The sequence below is a fragment of the Schistocerca cancellata genome, chromosome 6 (assembly GCF_023864275.1).
Source record: "Schistocerca cancellata isolate TAMUIC-IGC-003103 chromosome 6, iqSchCanc2.1, whole genome shotgun sequence".
In the NCBI taxonomy this organism is placed as follows: Eukaryota; Metazoa; Arthropoda; class Insecta; order Orthoptera; family Acrididae; genus Schistocerca; species Schistocerca cancellata.
Window position 1 is genome coordinate 33,358,744 of NC_064631.1, and position 19,592 is coordinate 33,378,335.

Consider the following 19,592-nt stretch of genomic DNA (forward strand, 5'->3'; position numbering starts at 1 on the left):
TCAGTTCTGGAACGTTCTTGAAATATCTTAAGTTTCTAATGCTTGTATATTAGGGAATATTCGATGTTAGTATAAATACCAGACTTCTAGAATATTGTTACATTAATAACTGCACTCTTCGTGCACGAGGTCACAGTTCAGATGCGGGTGTAGTGTGTTGTTCGTGATAAACGTGCTTTCTGTGCTCAGTGTTCTATTTCATTGCTGGCCATGATCATGGACTTTGGACGTGGAGTGTGGTTACGTCGGGGCAATAAGTTTTAAGTAGCGAATCATTTATAAAATCGCCGCAGTCAATGCAGAGCCGTTGACTGTGATAGAACTGGAGCATTTCGTGAATCATATGAGCCGAAATCTGCATTTTACTTGTGCTCTAAAATACATTGAAGTTGGAAAGTATTTTTCGAGACTTGACGTATTTGAACATAACGTTTAATAGTGTCCATTATTTTGTTGCAGGTGCTACCAAGGAGATCGGCACTGCCTTGACACGAATCTGCCTCCGACACAAAGCAGTGGAGGCCCGTATGAAGACATTCACAAGGTACGTGGATCACATTCCTGTTTAATTGGGTTTGTTAACTGTATTAATTGTGATGTGAATTGGAAGTTACCAGTGCGAAATGTGTTGATAGCGTTTTGTTTGTGCGTGCTGGATCTAGACGTAAGATAACTTCATTGATGTATAGACGTGTCTATTTTTTCCGTATAATCTTTCCTGTGAGTAATTTTTTGCCGGGTGTACTTTATAATGCCTCACTATTGCTAATTACAATTTATCGATGCCATAGAATGGGCTCGTATAAGCTGCTGTGGTGTTGATTGCTTCAACTATTGTGATATTTTTAGACAAATAGTGTTTCGTAGACGACATCCACAGGAACTAGGTTGAACATTCGGTCTTAGTTATTGATCAACAATTTACTTGCGGACGATAATCTCTACTCATTTTTGGGATACGTGTTAACGACAAGCATTTCAATGACCTTTTGTTAACTCGGGGTCTGGAGTTGCCCGAATATCTTAAATGACTACATGCCACCCGAAACAGTCAATTGTTAGATTGCTGATGACGAAGCAGCCATTGAGCGGTACTTCAAAACCGCCTAGGGCCGTAATTATGCAATAGAGCGAAAGTTAACAAAAATTAAGTTAAAAAATCGTATGTTGCAGTTCATAATTTTGACCACCAAGCGCAGCGCTTAGCGTATTGGGCTAGCATACGGGAAGAACGGGGTTGAAATTCTCGGCTTGCAATCCAGATTTGGGTTTCCTGTGGTTTTCGTAAATCGCCTATCGCGAATATCCGGGTTATTTGCTTCTGTAAGAGAACGCAGGCTGATTTCTTCTCAGTTTTTTGTCTCCTCCTTGTCAAAGAGCCTTTAAACTATGTTACGTGGAGGGAATTCATTCTACATGAGTTGCATGCTTACTGTTATACTGGTTGTGCGGTGTCTAGTTCGGGTGCCAAAAGCTTTAATAACATTATGGCAAATATGTAAATAAATTTTCGCAATTGAACAGACAATAGCAATTCTTGACAACTTAGAGGACGCGCTGGCAGATTTTCGCGCGTGTGTGTGTGTGTGTGTGTGTGTGTGTGTGTGTGTGTTCAGATGGTGCTGCAGAGCATCAGTTTCCTTTTTTTCCCGCCAATAACCAGTTTTATGAATTAGCTGTTTATTGACCGAAATAGGCTTCAATAAACAGCCTTCAGTAAACACTGAATCCATGAAACAACTTATTGATGTTCCGAACGTGAATATCTTCTATTAGACACCGTGTTGAATGAACACTTTAGTCTGCCGAGTCACATGTCGTCCTGATAACGTCGCACTTAAAAAAAAAAAAAAAAAAAAAAAAAAAAAAGAAAAAAAAATTCCTGTCATTTGAAGCCGTAAAAGCTTACTGGGGTTGGTAGTCACTTTTGGTTTTCTACTGATGCAGTACTAATGGAGACTAGAAAATGTCCTTGTTGCGTCAGATTGCATGTCTGCGGAGATGTTTCTGGTGGAACATATCGAGACTTGAGCAATACTTTGAGATTTTAGTCGTATCTCTGCGTTAGGATGCCATTTTTCCCGCTAAGGAGCGCGTCCGTCTTCGCTTCTTTCCTCGCCGAGCTTATACGGAACCCGGCGCTATGAGAGGCTCCTAAATGGGTCGTTTTGCGCCGCAGTCTGCATGCTACGCGTAATATACGAGGCGCGCTTTCGGCGTGGTATCGCCCACCGTTATGGAGCGAAGTTAGCGAGCGTGTAGGGGCGTGGGCCGCCGTGAAGCGCCGCCTTTATAACCTAATGAGACGGGGTCCGTGTGCCGTGTATTCAGGGCACGCGTGCCGGCGGCGGCGGCTGCTGCTGCTGGTGCTTCTCTCAGAGCGCGTGCTCCGGCCTCGCCTGCGACATCCACCGGTCACGGAATGTCAATCGACACGACTGCGCATCGCCTGAAATATCCCTGCCGTCAGTCTTGGCCAGTTTCCCTTACGTACGTCGGACACGCGTATTGTATGGGCGGACGCGAATCACTAGACTCACAGGTCGAGGAAAGGTTCCAACTTCCCCTCTTTAAGATTCCGCAACTTCCCTCTCAGGTAGGACACACGCACATATCCCGCAAGGTGACGTATCCTTACGACGCATGGCGAAGGGTAGCTTGTAGCACTCCTACTCATTTCCTTCGCTATTCCACTCCCAAATGGAGGGGGAGGGGGCGGGCGGCAGACACCCTGATTTCCCTAGTCTCCGTAGTCATTACTCCAGTTGCATGTTCGTGACGGTAGCATCGTTTTGCAGTCTGTCACAAATGCCGATTCTGTAAACTATCTCATTGTGTTTTGCGAGAACGTCTTCCCTCCGGGAATTCCTTCGTATGACGGTTTCTTTGATCGCCTGGTCTTCGGTCTTTTCCTCTGCCGAACACACTTTACTCACTGTATCAGCACATTTAGCTGCTCAAACCCTGGTTAACAGGCACCACTACTTAAGCGACACCGCTAACTAAGCGCTTGCCGATGTGTTCAAGCGCTTGCCGATGTTAAAGAACCTTCAACATCACTGCGCGTCAGCAACCGTTGGTTAATATATTAAAAAACTACAAAGCCGCCTCGATTGCGATAAAAGCCCCTAGTGTTTACACGGGTTTCGGCGTAGATAACTACACCTTCTTCAGAACAACAATAAAACCCACAAGTGCCTAAAAAGACCTTTGTCAATGATTAAAAGAACACCATAGCTATACATTTATAAACAAAAAGAAAAGGAAAACACGAACAGTACATATGTACAAAGTCAAAACCACTACTTAATAGTGTACGCTCCAATTCACACCGGCCTATGTTCGCTGGGCCATGACCCGCCATAAACTGCAGCTGAAAATGGTCACTCACTTAAAAGTCCGACCCGCTACCTATGCACATGCACATGCGCAAGACAAGGGAAGTTACTTGAATGCGCATGCGCATACGAATACGAGAAAGTTTATACATGGGTCGGGGCTAAATAGCCCATATATTCCCAACCGTGGATCAACGTATATAAAAAAATGGAATGGATAGAATAAGTGACGAGCTAAATAGGAGATGTGTTCGTTCTCTACATCTTCACAACAAAATCGTTTTCTAAGCCGAATAATCGTTAGCTGTAGTTTATGGCTCTTTTGTTTTGTTACGTAGTATAGCAATTTATTCTGTTAACTCTCTAAACAGACAGGAAATTAGCAATGATTATCTCAAGTCGCAAACCACGCGAAAGAGACGCGAACTGTGGTGGACAAGACACAGATGTAATTTTGCATGAAGAGTGTCTTTCAGCGCTTTCTACCCCGTAACTGAAGATTGAAGACTTCGATGTAAAGGACGTCGCTCTGGACTTTTTATTAAACCACGTGCTAAGCAGTACGATAAATTTGTAAGACTGCGCCAACAGTGGGAATTAGCCATGGCCAAAGAATGGACATTACAGTGTTTTACGCGTTCCATTCAAATGTGTGTGCTTTCCACTGGAAATATTGGCGCAAAGCCAGCATGTGCTAATTTTGTGCCTGCGAGTGCGTTGGAAGATTTTTTATTTTGCCAAATTAAGGCAGGACAATTATTCTCTGTATCAAAGGACAGAACGCCGAGATGTAGCCGTGTGACTTTGAAAGAGAACTGAGCTGGTGTTCTGCTTTTACATCAATCAGCTCACCCTCCCCATAATTTCAGGGTAATAAGCGCTTTTACTAAATAACGCACTTATTCAGTATGGATTTACTATTTTGTGCTGACACCTAACTGCTTTAACCCCAAATCTCCTCTCATATAATTACTATCAACGTTTTTGTAGAATGCATGTCGGAGGATAGGTCATGCTAATCATGTAGGCTGCTGTACGGGTTCAAATCAATTAATTTTTTTTTTATGAGCCTCCCTTGTGATACCCAGGATACGTGGCGAACAGTTGTATGTTCTGTATCGAATATTAGTTCCTTAAACATGCCCGTCAGAAGTGCGCAAAAAAAGGAAAAAAAGATGGTGATTATGTGTTCCGAAAAAAAGCCGTACGTTCCAGAAGCATCTTCACCCAACCGTCACGTTAATATTCCAGCAGTACATCACGTTTTACTCCTAATTGGTTGTGGTGCGGAGCTCCTCGGAATTCTCGAAAAGCATCCAAATCATCCATCTGGCAGCCCTAGAATATTCCACACATGCGGCTCATTTCCAACTATTGTAGTCCAGTGGCAATTAACTAATGTTTTTCTCAAAAGTTACCGTAGATAAGTTATGTGACAGTCACTAGATTTCGTGGATACTTTTTATAAAACCGTTCTTGTACTTCCTACAGCAACTTGAGACTGGACACAACTGCATTGCAAGCTGTATTCTGTCTTCACTAACAGGATATGCATCATCACATAACCACGCCCCCACCCCCACCATTTCTGCTCAAGCTGATGCACTGTCTTCATTCTCTGTTAGTCCAAAATTTCGACGAACATGTATATTTTTAATATATACCTTTGTTATTAGCTCACACTGTGCTACTGTTGAAGACCCATTGGGTACCTGTGAATATGCGCTGCCATTTTGCCTGCGACTAGGATATTTTACTTAACCGTGTGTGAAAAAGGGAGACCAACGTTTCTCAGGGGTGCTTCTTAGGTTCGGACGGTAAACCAGAATAAGAACAGGTAAGTTATTTGCTTGTATTTTTTTCTTTAAGTTATTCCAACCTAGAGCCACTTTCGCTATTTCAGTCCTATAACGATTAGCGTCGCTGGCTACTAACGCGAAGGTCCCGGGTTCGATTTTCGATGAACATCTCAGATTTTTCTTTGGTGGAAAGGTACACTCAGCCTCATCAGTCCTATGAGACGGTGCTTCAGTGAAATTCAAAATAAACAGCTGATGAGGCTTGCACCAAGGTAGTGGAGACAAGTCATTTTTACTATAAGTCTAACGGTGTGCTTTGGGTTTTGAAATAGTTCATTTGGCCGGCCGGAGTGTCCGAGCGGTCCTAGGCGCTACAGTCTGGAACCGCGCGACCGCTTCGGTCGCAGGTTCTAATCCGGCCTCGCGCATGGATGTGTGTGTTGTCCTTAGGTTGGTTAGGTTTAAGTAGTTCTAAGCTCTAGGGGACTGATGAAAAAAATGGTTCAAATGGCTCTGACAAGGGAACCTCCCCATCGCACCCCCCTCAGATTTAGTTATAAGTTGGCACAGTGGATAGGCCTTCAAAAACTCAACGCAGATCAATCGAGAAAACAGGAAGAAGGTGTGTGGAACTATGAAAAAAATAAGCAAAATATACAAACTGAGAAGTCCATGCGCAAGATAAGCAACATAAGGAGGGTAAGAGTTCAGGAGCGCCGTGGTCCCGTGGTTAGCGTGAGCAGCTGCGGAACGAGAGGTCCTTGGTTCAAGTCTTCCGTGGAGTGAAAAGTTTACTTTCTTTATTTTCACAAATTTATTATCTGTCCGTTCGTTCATTGACGCCTCTTGTTCACTGTAGTAAGTTTAGTGTCTGTGTTTTGCGACCGCACCGCAAAACCGTGCGATTAGTAGACGAAAGGACGTGCCTCTCCAATGGGAACCGAAAATATTTGATAGCAAGGTTATAGGTCAACCGATTCCTGTACAGGAAAACACGTCTGATATATTCTATACGACACTGGTGACGGCATGTGCGTCACATGGCAGGAATATGTTGTCGACCCACCTAACTTGTACACTTGGCGAATGGGTAAAAAGATTCTTCTACCTTGCCCGTGCTCTCTTCCGTGCGCTGTAGTCGATTGACGTCGTGTGTTTCGATGTTTGTTTAGGTGTAGCGTCCCCATACTACGGCGCAGTTACCTCGCATCGGACGGACGGACAGATAATAATTGTCTGAAAATAAAAAACAATTAAACTTTTCACTCGAAGGAAGGCTTGAACCAAGGACCTCGCGTTCCGCAGCTGCTCACGCTAACCACAGGACCACAGCGCTGCTGAGCTCACATGATCCTTGCTGTTGCCTATCTTGCACATGGACTACTCAGTTTGTATATTTTGCTAATTTTTTTTCATAGTTCCACACAACTTCTTCGTGTTTTCTCGATTGATCTGTGTTCAGTTTTTCAAGGCCTCTCCACTGTGCCAACTTAAAACTAAATCTGAGGGGGGTGCGATGGGGAGGTTCCCTCGTGAGCACTATGGAACTTAACATCTGTGGTCATCAGCCCCCGAGAACTCGGAACTACTTAAACCTAACTAACCTAAGGGCATCACACATCCATGCCCGAGGCAACATTCGAACCTGCGACCGTAGCGGTCACGCGGTTCGACTGAAGCGCCTAGAACCGCACGGCCACACCGGCCGGCTGGACTGATGATCTCAGATTTAAGTCCCATAGTGCTCAGAGCCATTTGACCCATTTTTTTAGTTTTTTTTTTTATATGAAGGTTGGCCACCTCATACTAGCGATGAAAAGCAAATTGTTGTTGAATGTTGGGAGTTTCCTACGTAGTTGTTTGGATCTGACTCTTCTCTCGCAAATATTGCCAAGTGTAGCTTGACCATTATTCCGGAAATCGTTAGGTTCGTTCTCCCGTCACTGCTCTCGGGCATTATTGACAGTGTTCAACGCCTTGAGAGACACTTTCAGCTACTGTGTTGTCATTAGATAAAAATACTGCCTGCAGGTAGTAATAGGGAGCTGTCACCTGTTGGTTGGTTAATTTGGGTGGAAGCAACCAAATAGTGAGGTCATCGGTCCCTTCGGATTAGGGAACGATGGGGAAGGAACCACCCTTTAATTTGCCTAAAGCAGCCATCACCTGGACGGTAGGGAGAACAGATGTTGTAGTAGTAGTAGTAGTAGTAGTAGTAGTAGTAGTAGGAGGAGGAGGAGAGGAGGAAGAGGATTGATGTAATACGCCCTTTGGAGCACCTATTACAACACAATAGCATTCCAGTTGTGTAAAAACTGTTTATCGATATAACAGCTGCGCCAAGTGCTTAACACGAGTTTATTGCCGACGAACAAAGCGACTAGGCGCGGCACGTTCTTAAAACACGAGATGCTGCAACGCCAGACAAGCGGTAATCAATGGAGCGAGCGAACTTTTAATGAGTGAAGGCGAGTAGGTTGCAAACAGCTGCCCTTGTGGCGACAGAATAACGAAGTGTCCGCGCTGGTAACAGGAGTTAAGTGGCGCTAATTTTACGAGTGCTTCTGCAGTGCGGGCCACGGGGCGGCGGCAGCACGCGCTTCGCTGCTGGACCCCAGGAGGTCACGGCGCCAATCCTTGAGGTCCTGGGGAGCGCAACGTGTAAACGCACACCACTGACGGCTGGCTGCACTCAAGATTAAACAGAGTACAGCAATATGGGGTTACAGCGGAAAAACTGTATTCATATTCTCTCTCTCTCTCTCTCTCTCTCTCTCTCTCTCTCTCGACTTCCCCAGATCTATATCTCCATTATCTCCTAATAAATTTTTGTTCATTTTTGATTGACTGCGCTATTCCATCTGCAGTCTTCCTCTTCCTTGTCCCTCGACCTTTAGTTTAGCACAGTATACCCGCATTCATTACCTACACTGTTTCTAATTTAAGTCAACGTTTTGCAAATTTTAGTTTTGTCTTTTCTTGCAGAACCAAGGTGTTTTTGGGGTTTGAGCATATATGGATGTCCTCTAGTGTTGCTCCACTTCTTACAGGTCTTTTCCTATCTTGGTGAACCCCACTTCCTTGGTTTCCTTGTTAAGTAGCCGAAGATACGACTGCTTAACCTTTTAGGACTCATATGGGCAGTGTGATCATTGAAAACAACCTTCCTACAATATTTGGCCGATTTCTTCTACATATATAGGAATTCCCTAATACACGATTTTCTTTGAGTGATCTTAATATTTTCCTCGAGGTCTGTCATGCAAGAGTTTCTAATTTCTCGGCCAAATCTCTTTTATTCATATAAAAGCATTCTCCGCAATATCTGGCCTCTGGTCGTATTAACGTAGATTGTAGTCTTACACTGACATTATCTTCTTTTGGAAACGTTCAGTTAGTTGATACACTGTTTCCGTTCTTCTGATCCGTGATGCAAAGACTTCTTTCTTAGATGTGTTTGTTCATTACGAATATCCTAGGTATTTGAACTCCTCCGACTATTTGATTTCACCTTCTTCTTCTGGGTGCTTCTTTGAACATGATGATTGTGTTTTCAGTTTTATCGAATATCTGACGTTATGGCTTAGCTGATGGTATCTTCATTTCATTGGTTTGTTCAGCAGCTGTGTCTAGCGAATAGAACAAGGAAAAAAAGAAAAAAAAGGCAAGGTCATCCGCAAAGGCCAGGCAGTCAACCATCACATTCATGTAGAAGCAATTTTTCGCCGCCACCACCACCACCACCACCACCACCACCACCACCACAATCTTTTACAATTCGTGAGCTGCTTACTCCCGGCAAACGGGAGCCACCACTAATTTGGCACTACATTTTATGCTTCTTGCAAACATCTTGGGAAACTGATTGCTACATCCTTTCAAAAGAGAGACTTCTATGTAATAATAATGGGCACGAGCCTTGCACGCTAAATGTTGCTGGAACCGCGCCAATAGTCGAACCTGGCGTTTCAATCTCACGAGCCTGTCCTGGCCTCGGATAGTTCAACTCTCCGCTTATAGATTTCCTTTTGTGTCTGCAGCACACAGCCAAGTCACTAACAGTTGTCGCTTGGTGGAGCAAGGTTTAGGAGCCGGTCGCCTGCATGTTCCACAGCCGTTACAGAATTTAATTTCCGTATAGGTTCGGCTGCAAACGACCGCTCTCTCGAGAACACTGACTTTTACTCGTTTAATGAACTGGATAGTATTCATTTTACGTTATCTGAGTCTACATTTCTAAACGTGTCCCATTGTGCTTGTTTAGACATTCAATCTACGTTGAAGTAAGTACTGTCTTTATCTTGTAGGTTACAAACCTTATTCGTCTTTTGTAACTGAATATTTATTATTGTTTCGCGGTGAAAACAAAATTGAATTGGGAAAGACAAGTAATAGTTATACTTACCCACAAAATAAACAATAGAATAGAAACTAAAGAAGGATGGCTACCAATATTAATTTTAAAATAGACAATTAATTAAACTTCCTGGCAGATCAAAACTGTGCCGGACCAGTACTCCAACCCAGAACCTTTACATCTGGGGGAGTAAAGCTTTTACCGACTTATCTATTCAGGCCCGACTCAAGACCTGTCCTCAACAATTTCACACCTATCAGCACCTCTTTCCGAGGTCCCGAGTTAGAGTTCCAATCCGTTAACCGTTCCTCTGCTGAGTGAAGGATTCATTCTGGAGATAATCATCAACGAAAACATGTGTTTGTCGCGACGACTGCGTTCGCCCCAGTGTTTTCTTACTTGCCGTGCGTCTGGTACAACGGCGAAACCGTGAGCGCTCACAGATTTCCACTGACGAACACTGAAATAATTTATCTAAAAGAATGACACGGTATTAACTTTCCAGAGACCTTAGGCGAAATCTGGGAGAACCAATTAAGTGTACAGTGAATTCTGAAGGCCGTAAACGGACAGTACACAGTTTTAGTTAATCGGAAATCAATTGATAAGAGCCCAATGTATACTTTTATTCTTTCCACTATTCACACGCTAATTGATTATGCCCTAACAGTTCAGTATTTCTTTGTACGATCAATAGGACAAGTGAACTGTTCTCAGAGTTTATGGAAAATAGACAAACCGGGCACTGGGTTGCAGGGGGCAGACTGCTAGCAAGTGGCTCTGCGCCAGACTGAAGCAGGACAATGGCAAATAGCGTAGGATAAACAGAAATAATATTTAGAACTGGCGACCGCCCAAGATTTGATAGGAATCCTCCCAGGGCCGGCCAATGCTGTCGCGGGTCAGTTTTCTCCATTTTGTAGCCTTATCCCACGTTCATTTACTCTGCACTACACTTTCAGGTGCACATGGGTCCACACACTCTCTCCGCTGATTTTATATTACCAGGAAGCGAGCCTGATAGCAGCAGCCAGTTCACGTAATTCAAAACGCTGTGACATATTACATGACATCACATAATTATTTTTAAAAAGCATTCAAAAAGAACTGTTTCCCCTCCATTTCCAACAGACGAGCCTTGTGAAATTATTAATCAATTTACTACTTTCTGCACGGACCTCTATAGCAATGTCGGGTGGTTCCTAACAACAAATAGCTGCACAACAACTTACTCTACTAATGGACACAGTAAGTAAACAATTATTATACATTACTATCGTCCACACTGACGCCTTCGGTAGTTACGGTTACTACCAGCGATGGAACACCTCGAACAACGTCAAAGATACATGGAGATGGTATCTGTTCTTTCCGGTGACCATGCAGCTCGTTAGAATGAAATTACAAAGAAGTGAACACCCTTAGCTGCATACAGGCTCAGATGGATAGAGCGTCCGCCATGTAAGCAAGAGATCACGGGTTCGAGTCCCAGTCGGGGCACACATTTTCAACTGTCCCCGCAGACTTATATCAACGCCTGTACGCAGCTAAGGGTATTCACTTCGTTGTAACGTCAAAGATGCTAATCTAAGTTCTATACACACTGATCAGCCAGAACATTATGACCACCTACCTACTAGACGGTATGTCCACCTTTGGCACGGGCAAGACCGGCAACGCTTCGTGGCATGGAAGCAATGAGGTTTCCATATGACGCTGCAAGGAGATGACACCACATCTGCAAACACATACCACCTAATTCCTGTACATTCTGGGAACGGGGCCGAAGAGCTCTGGCGCCACGTTCAATCACATCCCATACGTGAGTTTGAAGGCCAGCACATCAATTTTAACTCGCTACTGTGTTCCTCTAACCACTGCACACACTCCTGGCCTTCGAAGATGACGCCATTATCTTGCTGAAAAATGTCACTACCGTTGAAAAAAAAAATCGTCATGAAGGTGTGTATGTGGTCTGCAAGCAGTGCACGATACTCCTTGGCCGTCGTGGTTCCTTGCACGGGCTCCACTCGACCCACAGATGCCCACGTGAATGTTCCCCTGAGCAGAACGGATCCGCGGCCAGTCTGTCTCGGTCACGCAATACATGTATCAAATTGTTTCTCTGGAAGACGACAGATCCGACCCCTCCCATCGGTATGATGAAGGTATCGGTATTCACCACACCATGCAACGCTCTGCCACTGCACCAACTTTCAGTACACCGAGCGAGGTGGCGCAGTGGTTAGCACACTGGACTCGCATTCGGGAGGACGACGGTTCAATCCCGCGTCCGACCATCCTGATTTAGGTTTTCCGTGATTCCCCTAAACCGCTCCAGGCAAATGCCGGGATGGTTCCTTTGAAAGGGCACGGCCGGCATCCTTCCCCATCCTTCCCTAATCCGATGAGACCGATGACCTCGCTGCATGGTCTCCTCCCCCAAACAACCCAACAACTTTCAGTGTCGAAGGTTACGTGCCCATTTCAGTGGTGGTTGTCGATGCCGTGTTGTTAACACTGGCACATGCATGGGTCGTCAGCTGTGTAGGCCCATCATTACGAATCTTCGGTGCACTGTTGTGAACACACACTACTTCACTCTGTCCAGCATTAACGTCTGGTGTTAGTTCCCCACAGTTCGCCGCTTGTCCTGTTTACCAGTCTGTTCAGTCTACGTTGTCAGACATCTGTGCCGGCCTGTGTGGCTGTGCGGTTCTAGGCGCTTCAGTTTGGAACCGCGTGACCGCTATGGTCGCAGGTTCGAATCCTGCCTCGGGCATGGATGTGCGTGATGTCCTTAGGTTAGTTGGGTTTAAGTAGTTCTAAGTTCTAGGGGACTGATGACCGCAGATGTTAAAGTCCCATAGTGCTCAGAGCCATCAGACATGTCATGAGAGGTGGCCGCCCAACCTCACGACGTCTGTCACCTTGGTATCACCACGTGTTGAAGAGACTCGCCACAACACTCTTCGAACAGCCAACAAGTCGTACAGTTTCCGAAATGTACCCTAAAGTTCTGTAGTCTGTCAAACTGTTCTAGATCGCGTGCCTTCACCATTCTGCTCACGGGATAGCACGCTGACAGATACTACGAGCGCGCCATCGGAGACGCCGGTAATCATGGGGAATACTTTCGCCATGGTTTCCTCACCTTCTACTATGTCTGCTCACAAGTGTAAGTTTAGTGAGTCTCAGCCACAGACAGTCCTTCCATCGTTGCCACAGTTCCTTGTTGTTTCTTGGTCTGACGAAGGTCACGACTTCTCCACGGTCAACCCTTTCGTTATTCAGAAAGGTGTCGACGCAATTGCAGGTCCTGTAAAGTCTTGTTCCAGATTACGAAATGGCACCTTGTTGTTAGAAACAGTCAGTGCCCCCCAGGCACAAAAATTGCTGCGTACTTCACTGCTACACACCTTCCCTGTCCGGGTGGAAGCGCACCGCACTTTAAATTCCTCACTTGGGGTCGTTTATACCCGCTCCCTCGACGGATTGCCCGACGAGGAAATTAAACACTATCTGTCCGACCAGGGCGTAACGGCTGTTCATAGTCATAAAAAGGGTTGCCACTAACATCATTCCAACCTGTACTGTCTTCTTGACATTTGACAAAGTTCAACTCCCATCAAAAACCAAAGCGGGCTATGAGACAATTTCCGTTCGCCCTTACATCCCAAACCCTACGCGTTGCTATCGGTGTCAGCGGTTCAATCACACCAGCCAGTCCTGTTCCAATCCGGCCACATGTGTTACGTGTGGCAAGGATGCCCATGAGGGTGAGGGTGCTTGTCCACCTCCATCCCCTCGCTGCATCAACTGTATGGGTGACCACGCTGCTTCCTCTCGCGATTGCCCCATTTTTAAAGACGAGAAGCTCATTCAGGAAATCAGAGTGAAGGAAAAGGTGTTGACCTTTGCTGCTCGAAAGTTATTCGCCAGTCGAAAGCCCACTGCGCCTCAGACAGGAAAATAAACCACTGTCCTTGCCTCTTCTCGGCCGACAAAGGAGGCGGCCACGCAGACTTGCGACCTCACCTTTAGTGCCACAGTCGTGAGTTCGGCCAGCACAAAGATCGCCCGTTCAACCTCCCCACTTTCGCCTGCTCACTCTATGGCTCACCCTTCATCGGGTTCTGCTAAATCTCGATCCCAAAAGTCACACACCAAGACTTCCAAAAAAGAGCATACTCGTGAAGATTATTTACGTACCCCAACTTCACAACCATCGGTTCCTCCTTCATCTAAACATCATGTTTCCAAGAAGGCTAATAAGAAACACAGTTCCTCTCCTTGTCCGCCAAGGCGTGTCTCATCTACAGCACCACCTGGCGGTAGCCGCCCTCGGCCGTCTTCTGTGTCGCCGAGGCGCACTGTTAGCGGCCGATCGCTGGTGGCAGGGGCTGCTCCTGAACAACCTATGGATTAGGATCTTCTGCCTTCGGCTGAATGCCGTTCCACGCTTTCGGTCGCAAGCTCTGAGCAGTCGTTGAGTTAACGGCAGCCTTGGTCCCATTCCTCCATTTTCTGTTCACCCTGTGTCCATTATCCACTGGAATATCCGCGGCATTCGAGCCAATAAGGATGAATTGTCGATCCTCTTACGATCCTACTCGCCGGTCATCTTCTGTCTTCAGGAAACAAAGCTGCGTCCCCATGACCGCTTTGTTCTCCCCCATTTTCAGTCCGTCCGATATGATCTCCCCTCTGTTGAATGCACTCCAGCACATGGACTCATGATTCTTCTCCATGATACTCTCCATTATCACCCAATCCACTTAAACACTTCCTTCCAAGCTGTCGCTGTCCGTCTTTCCCTTTCTGGATACACCTTCTCTCTTTGTACTGTATACATTCCATCGTCCACACCAATGGCACGAGCTGATCTCCTTCATCTTCTTGGTCAGCTTCCACCCCCCTATTTGCTGGTTGGGGACGTCAATGCCCACCACCCGCTTTGGGGATCTCCACATCCTTGTCCGCGTGGCTCACTGTTGATAGACGTCTTCCACCGAGCGGATCTTGTTTGCCTCAACACTGGGGACCCTACATTTTTGTCTGCCTCCACGACAAATTTCTCTCATTTGGACCTTTCGGTCGGTACTGTTCCGCTAGCTCGGCGCTTCGAATGGTTCGCCCTTGATGATACACACTCGAGTGACCACTTTCCATGTGTCCTTAGACTGCAGCCTCAACTGCCATATATGCGCCCTCGACGCTGGAAGTTTGCCCAAGCCGATTGGACACTTGGTTCGTCTCTAGCGACATTCGATGACCGTCACTTTCCTAGCGTCGACGATGAGGTTACACATATTACAGACGTTATTCTTACAGCTGCGGAACGTTTAATACCGCGCACCTCCGAATTGCCCTGGATCCCCCCCCCCCCCGCCCCCCCCAGTTCCTTGGTGGCACGAGGCATGCCGTGTGACGCAATACGTGAGCGGCGACGTGCTCTTAGCGTTTTCCGCCACCATCCTACTTTGGCCAACTGTATCCGCTATAGCAGTTCCTTGCGCGATGCCGTCGCGTCATCCGCGATAGCAAGAAGGCAAGCTGGGAGTTCTTTACTAGCTCATTTAAAACCTTCACTCCCTCCTCGGAACTTTGGAGTCGGATTCGACGGTTATCTGGCGCGACTGGTTTCTCCCCGGTATCTGGGCTCACTGTCGCGTATGATACGTTAGTGGACCCCGTCGCAATTTCTAACTCATTGGGTCAACACTTTGCTGAGATTTAGACCTCTTCAAATTACCCGCCAGCGTTTCTCCAGAAGAAACGCGCTGCGGAAGTGCAACCTCCTGCTTTCTTCTCTCAAAACCGCGAAAGCTATAATACTGTTTTCTGCATGTGGGAACTCCAACATGCACTGTCCTCTTCTCGCTCCTCCGCCCCAGGACCGGATGGTATCAACATGCAAATGTTGCTGCATTTACCAACCCATAGTCTGCGTTACCTCCTTCGCCTTTATAATCGAATTTGGTCCGACAGTACTTTTCCCAGACGATGGCGGGAATCTATCGTCGTTCCTGTTCCGAAACCTGGAAAGGACAAACATCTCCCCTCTAGCTATCGCCCCATTTCTCTCACGAGTAGTGTAGGTAAGGTTTTGGAGCGTATGGTGAATTGCCGTTTAGCTTGGTGGCTGGAGTCCCACAGTCTTTTAACACCTGCCCAATGCGGTTTCCGAAAGCATCGTTCTGCAGTTGACCATCTTGTTGCTCTCTCCACTTATATCATGAACAATTTTCTCCGGAAACGCCAAACGGTAGCAATATTTTTTGATCTGGAGAGAGCATAAGATACCTGTTGGAGGACAGGCATCCTCCGCACACTATTCTCTTGGGGCTTTCGAGGTCGGCTGACCCTTTTTCTTCGCGAATTTATGGCAGAGCGCACATTTAGGGTGCGGGTGAACACTACTCTCTCCCGTACTTTTTCCCAAGAAAACGGGGTACCCCAGGGCTCCGTGCTAAGTGATGTACTGTTTGCCATTGCCATAAATCCAATTATGGACTGTCTCCTTCCCGATGTCTCGGGTTCCCTCTTTGTGGACGATTTTGCGATCTACTACAGCTCTCAACGGACCAGCCTTCTTGAACGACGTCTTCAAGGATGTCTCGATCGCCTCCACTCTTGGAGCATCGCAACAGGCTTCCGCTTTTCTCCCAGTAAGACCGTTTGTGTTAATTTTTGGCGTCGTACGTAATTTCTTCCACCTTCCTTACATCTAGGACCTGTCAACCTTCCGTTTTCGGACGTCGCTAAATTCTTGGGTCTTATGTTTGACAGAAAACTGTGCTGGTCCTCCCACGTTTCCTATCTTTCGGCTCGCTGTCGGCGATCCCTCAAAACCCTCCCTGGCCTGAATGGTACCTCCTGGGGAGCGGACCGAGTGGTCCTTCTCCGCCTCTATCGCGCCTTAATGCGCTCGAAATTGGACTATGGAAGCATAGTTTACTCCTCTGCTCGGCCGTCTATTCTTCGGCGTCTCGACTCTATCCACCACCGTGGATTACGTTTAGTGTCTGGAGCTTCTTACACCAACCCTGTGGAAAGCCTTTATGCTGAGACTGCCGAACCTCCGCTGTCCAATCGGCGAGCAGTTCTTCTGAGTCGTTATGCTAACCATCTGTCTTCCATGCCTGCTAATCCGGCCCATGACATGTTTTTGACGCCTCCTTGGATTTAGGGTATGCAGGCCGCCCTTCCTCCTTACTACCGCCGGGAATCCGCTTCCGTCTACTGCTCCATTCTCTTTCTTTCCGCTTTCCTAAAACGTTCTTGACAACTTGGGGTACAGCACCGCCTTGGCTCCGTCCCCGGACCTGCCTGCTCCGTGACCTTTGTCAAAGCCCAAGGATGGTACCCCTTCACTTGTTTATCGTCGGGCATTTGCTGCTCTATGTGCACAAATGAAGGATGCCGCATTTATTTACACTGATGGCTCGAAAACATCGTTAGGTGTAGGGAGTACCTATATTGTTGGCGACACCCCAAATCGATTTAGGCTTCCCGACCAGTGTTGGGTTTATACTGCGGAGCTTTACGCTGTTCTCCAGGCTGTCCAATACATCCGGCGCCATCAGCGGATACAGTATGTTATCTGTTCAGATTCTCTCAGCTCTCTCCTCAGTCTTCAAGTTCTGTACCCTGTCCACCCTCCGGTCCACCAGATTGAGGACTGCCTCCACTTGCTCCTCTTGGGGGGCGTCTCTGTGGCGTTCCTCTGGATCCCAGGACACGTTGGTATCTGTGGAAATGAGGCGGCCGATATAGCGGCCAAGGTTGCAGTCTCTCTTCTTCAGCCAGCAATTCGCACGATTCCCTTCGCTGATCTACGGAGTGTTTTATGTCGTCGTGTTACTATTTTATGGCACGCACATTGGTCGACACTTCCCAATAATAAATTGCGGGACGTGAAAGCTCTTCCCTGTGCTTGGACCTCTTCCTCCCGAACTCGTCGTCGGGAGGAGGTAATTTTAACTAGACTCCGGATAGGGCACTGTCTTTTTAGCCATCGACATCTTTTAAGCAGCGATCCTCCCCCACTCTGTCCCCACTGCTCTCAGCTGTGGACGGCAAGACACCTTTTACTTGAGTGCCCCTATTTTACTCCGTTACGCGCCCGTCTACAGCTGTCGCCTGATATATCTTCCATTTTAGCAGATGACACGCGCTCAGCCGATCGCGTTCTCGAGTTTATTAGTGCCAGTGAGATGACGACAGTCATTTGAAGCTCTTTTTGGGGACAACCAACCCCCTTCTATAGTGGTTTTTTAAGCTCTCCTTCTATTTTTAGTTTCTTCAATTTTTTGACTTTCGTTCCCATTGCTGCCTTTTCCTAAGTCACAGACTGGGCGCTAATGACCATAGCAGTTTTGCGCCCTAAAACCATAACAGAAAAATCTAGTTCTGACGTACCTCGATTTTAGAGAACTCTCCACATATAGTTCAAGCGAGAAACAGGGGTGGAGAGGCCCAGTCACCTCGCTGCTCTGGTGGTGCAGTGCCCTATTATCGTCATAGCACTACATCTGCAGCAACGCATTTTCCAGCGCGCTGGTTCCGAAAGAGGCTGCGTGTATCGACTGCGACGCCTGCAGAGGGGAGCCAGAGGTGATAAGGCAGTGACTCTGCACCTCGGGCGGCCAAGTGCACAGCTCGGCGGGTGATGCCGCCTGCAATGCTCTTTCCTGGCCTTTGATCTTGGGCGCTCTCCCCGGTAGCCAATCGGCGCCTTCCACCGCAAAGCGCCTGCCAATTACTTAGCTACGGAAGAGGGACGTGTGGACAAGGGAGGGTGAAGTGCCCGAGCGGCGTGTGACGTGTTTTCACGTAGCCCCCATACCTCACCGTGACTGGGCCTCAGACTGTATAATCTCATGGACCGGTGGACTTATCTCATCAAAACGCACTCACGGGTTCATTTAACGTGTGTACGTCTTCTGTTTGTGTAAGTGTTTTAAACTATAAAATACCGATTTGTTTGTTTTTGAGAGTTTTCATAATTTACTTCAAATTGATCAAACCAAATGATTAAATGAGCTGGTAAAGAGAATTGCTCTAAGCTTCGTAGAATGAGAGTTTTATTCTCTGTGTGTGTTGCGATGGTGGGCACGTAAACCTGAGACTAACTGGGGTGTACCTGTTGTAATTCTAAGAGTACGTGGATTCTTTTCAGATGAGTGACTGCAGGCATGCACCAGATCTTCCAACCAAGTACGTTTGGGCTAGTGGTCAAGGCAATACCCTTGAGTAATGATTACAGTTCACATAAATTAGTCGAACCTCTATGACATACCTCGCGTACATATGAATTCCCCGATAGTTACAATAAAATTTCAGTCGTAAATGCTTTACGTGGTCGCACCAAGGGAGGCCCCATCCATGAATTGACAGTTGGTGGTTTGGAGGTCGTTTCCTGGTGGTGAACATGAGTGCGTTTCATCTTTGTCGGAGTACTTTAATTTTCAAGAAACTGTACCGCTAACTTATGGCCTCAAGGTGCCTCTGAAGATGCCAGACGATGACACTGTGCTTCGGGTGCTAAAGCGTGGCTCTCAAGAGCTCTGCAACTTTTCCCCACTAAACACCATCAGCTGCACTATTTTGCAAAAGTGTCCCTACTGCCCGTTCACGACCTCCGCATTTAGTAGCAGTCTCCTGACCACTCCCTGCATCATATCGGTTACGTATATTGTAGGAGGGCAACAATCTATATTACTGAAAGGCTAAAATCGTCTTCCAAACGCAGTTTGTTTGCTTTCTAACGGCTTACAGGGTAACAAAAATTTGATTTTCCAATAACTTTATATAATTACTGACCAAATTAAAACATTTTAAGTACTGTGATAATCTGCTCATTATAAGGGGTAACCGTACGTTGAAAGCTTAAAACAGTTAATCAAGTAGTGTACTACAGTTAGAAACTGTGTACGAGGACGGTTTGTAAGTCTGGTAACAAACCAAGAAAAAAATGTTTATTTCGTAAGAACCTCATCTTACTTCTCGTCAACGTCGTCTTTGAGGAATTTACACTTGGCCCTGCGATCCTCAAGCTCGTTCATCTCATCAGAAAAATGGAATCTGTCAAAC

General features: G+C 46.5%; 1 protein-coding gene across 1 annotated transcript in view; it reads left to right on the forward strand.

The window, feature by feature from the left end:
- LOC126190885 (protein MTSS 2) overlaps window positions 1–19,592 on the forward strand; it is a 379,404-nt gene that overhangs the window by 241,486 nt on the left and 118,326 nt on the right. Inside the window, exon 4 of the mRNA XM_049931492.1 lies at window positions 460–544. Coding sequence (XP_049787449.1) covers window positions 460–544 — 85 coding nt within the window. The remainder of the gene's footprint in view (window positions 1–459; window positions 545–19,592) is intronic.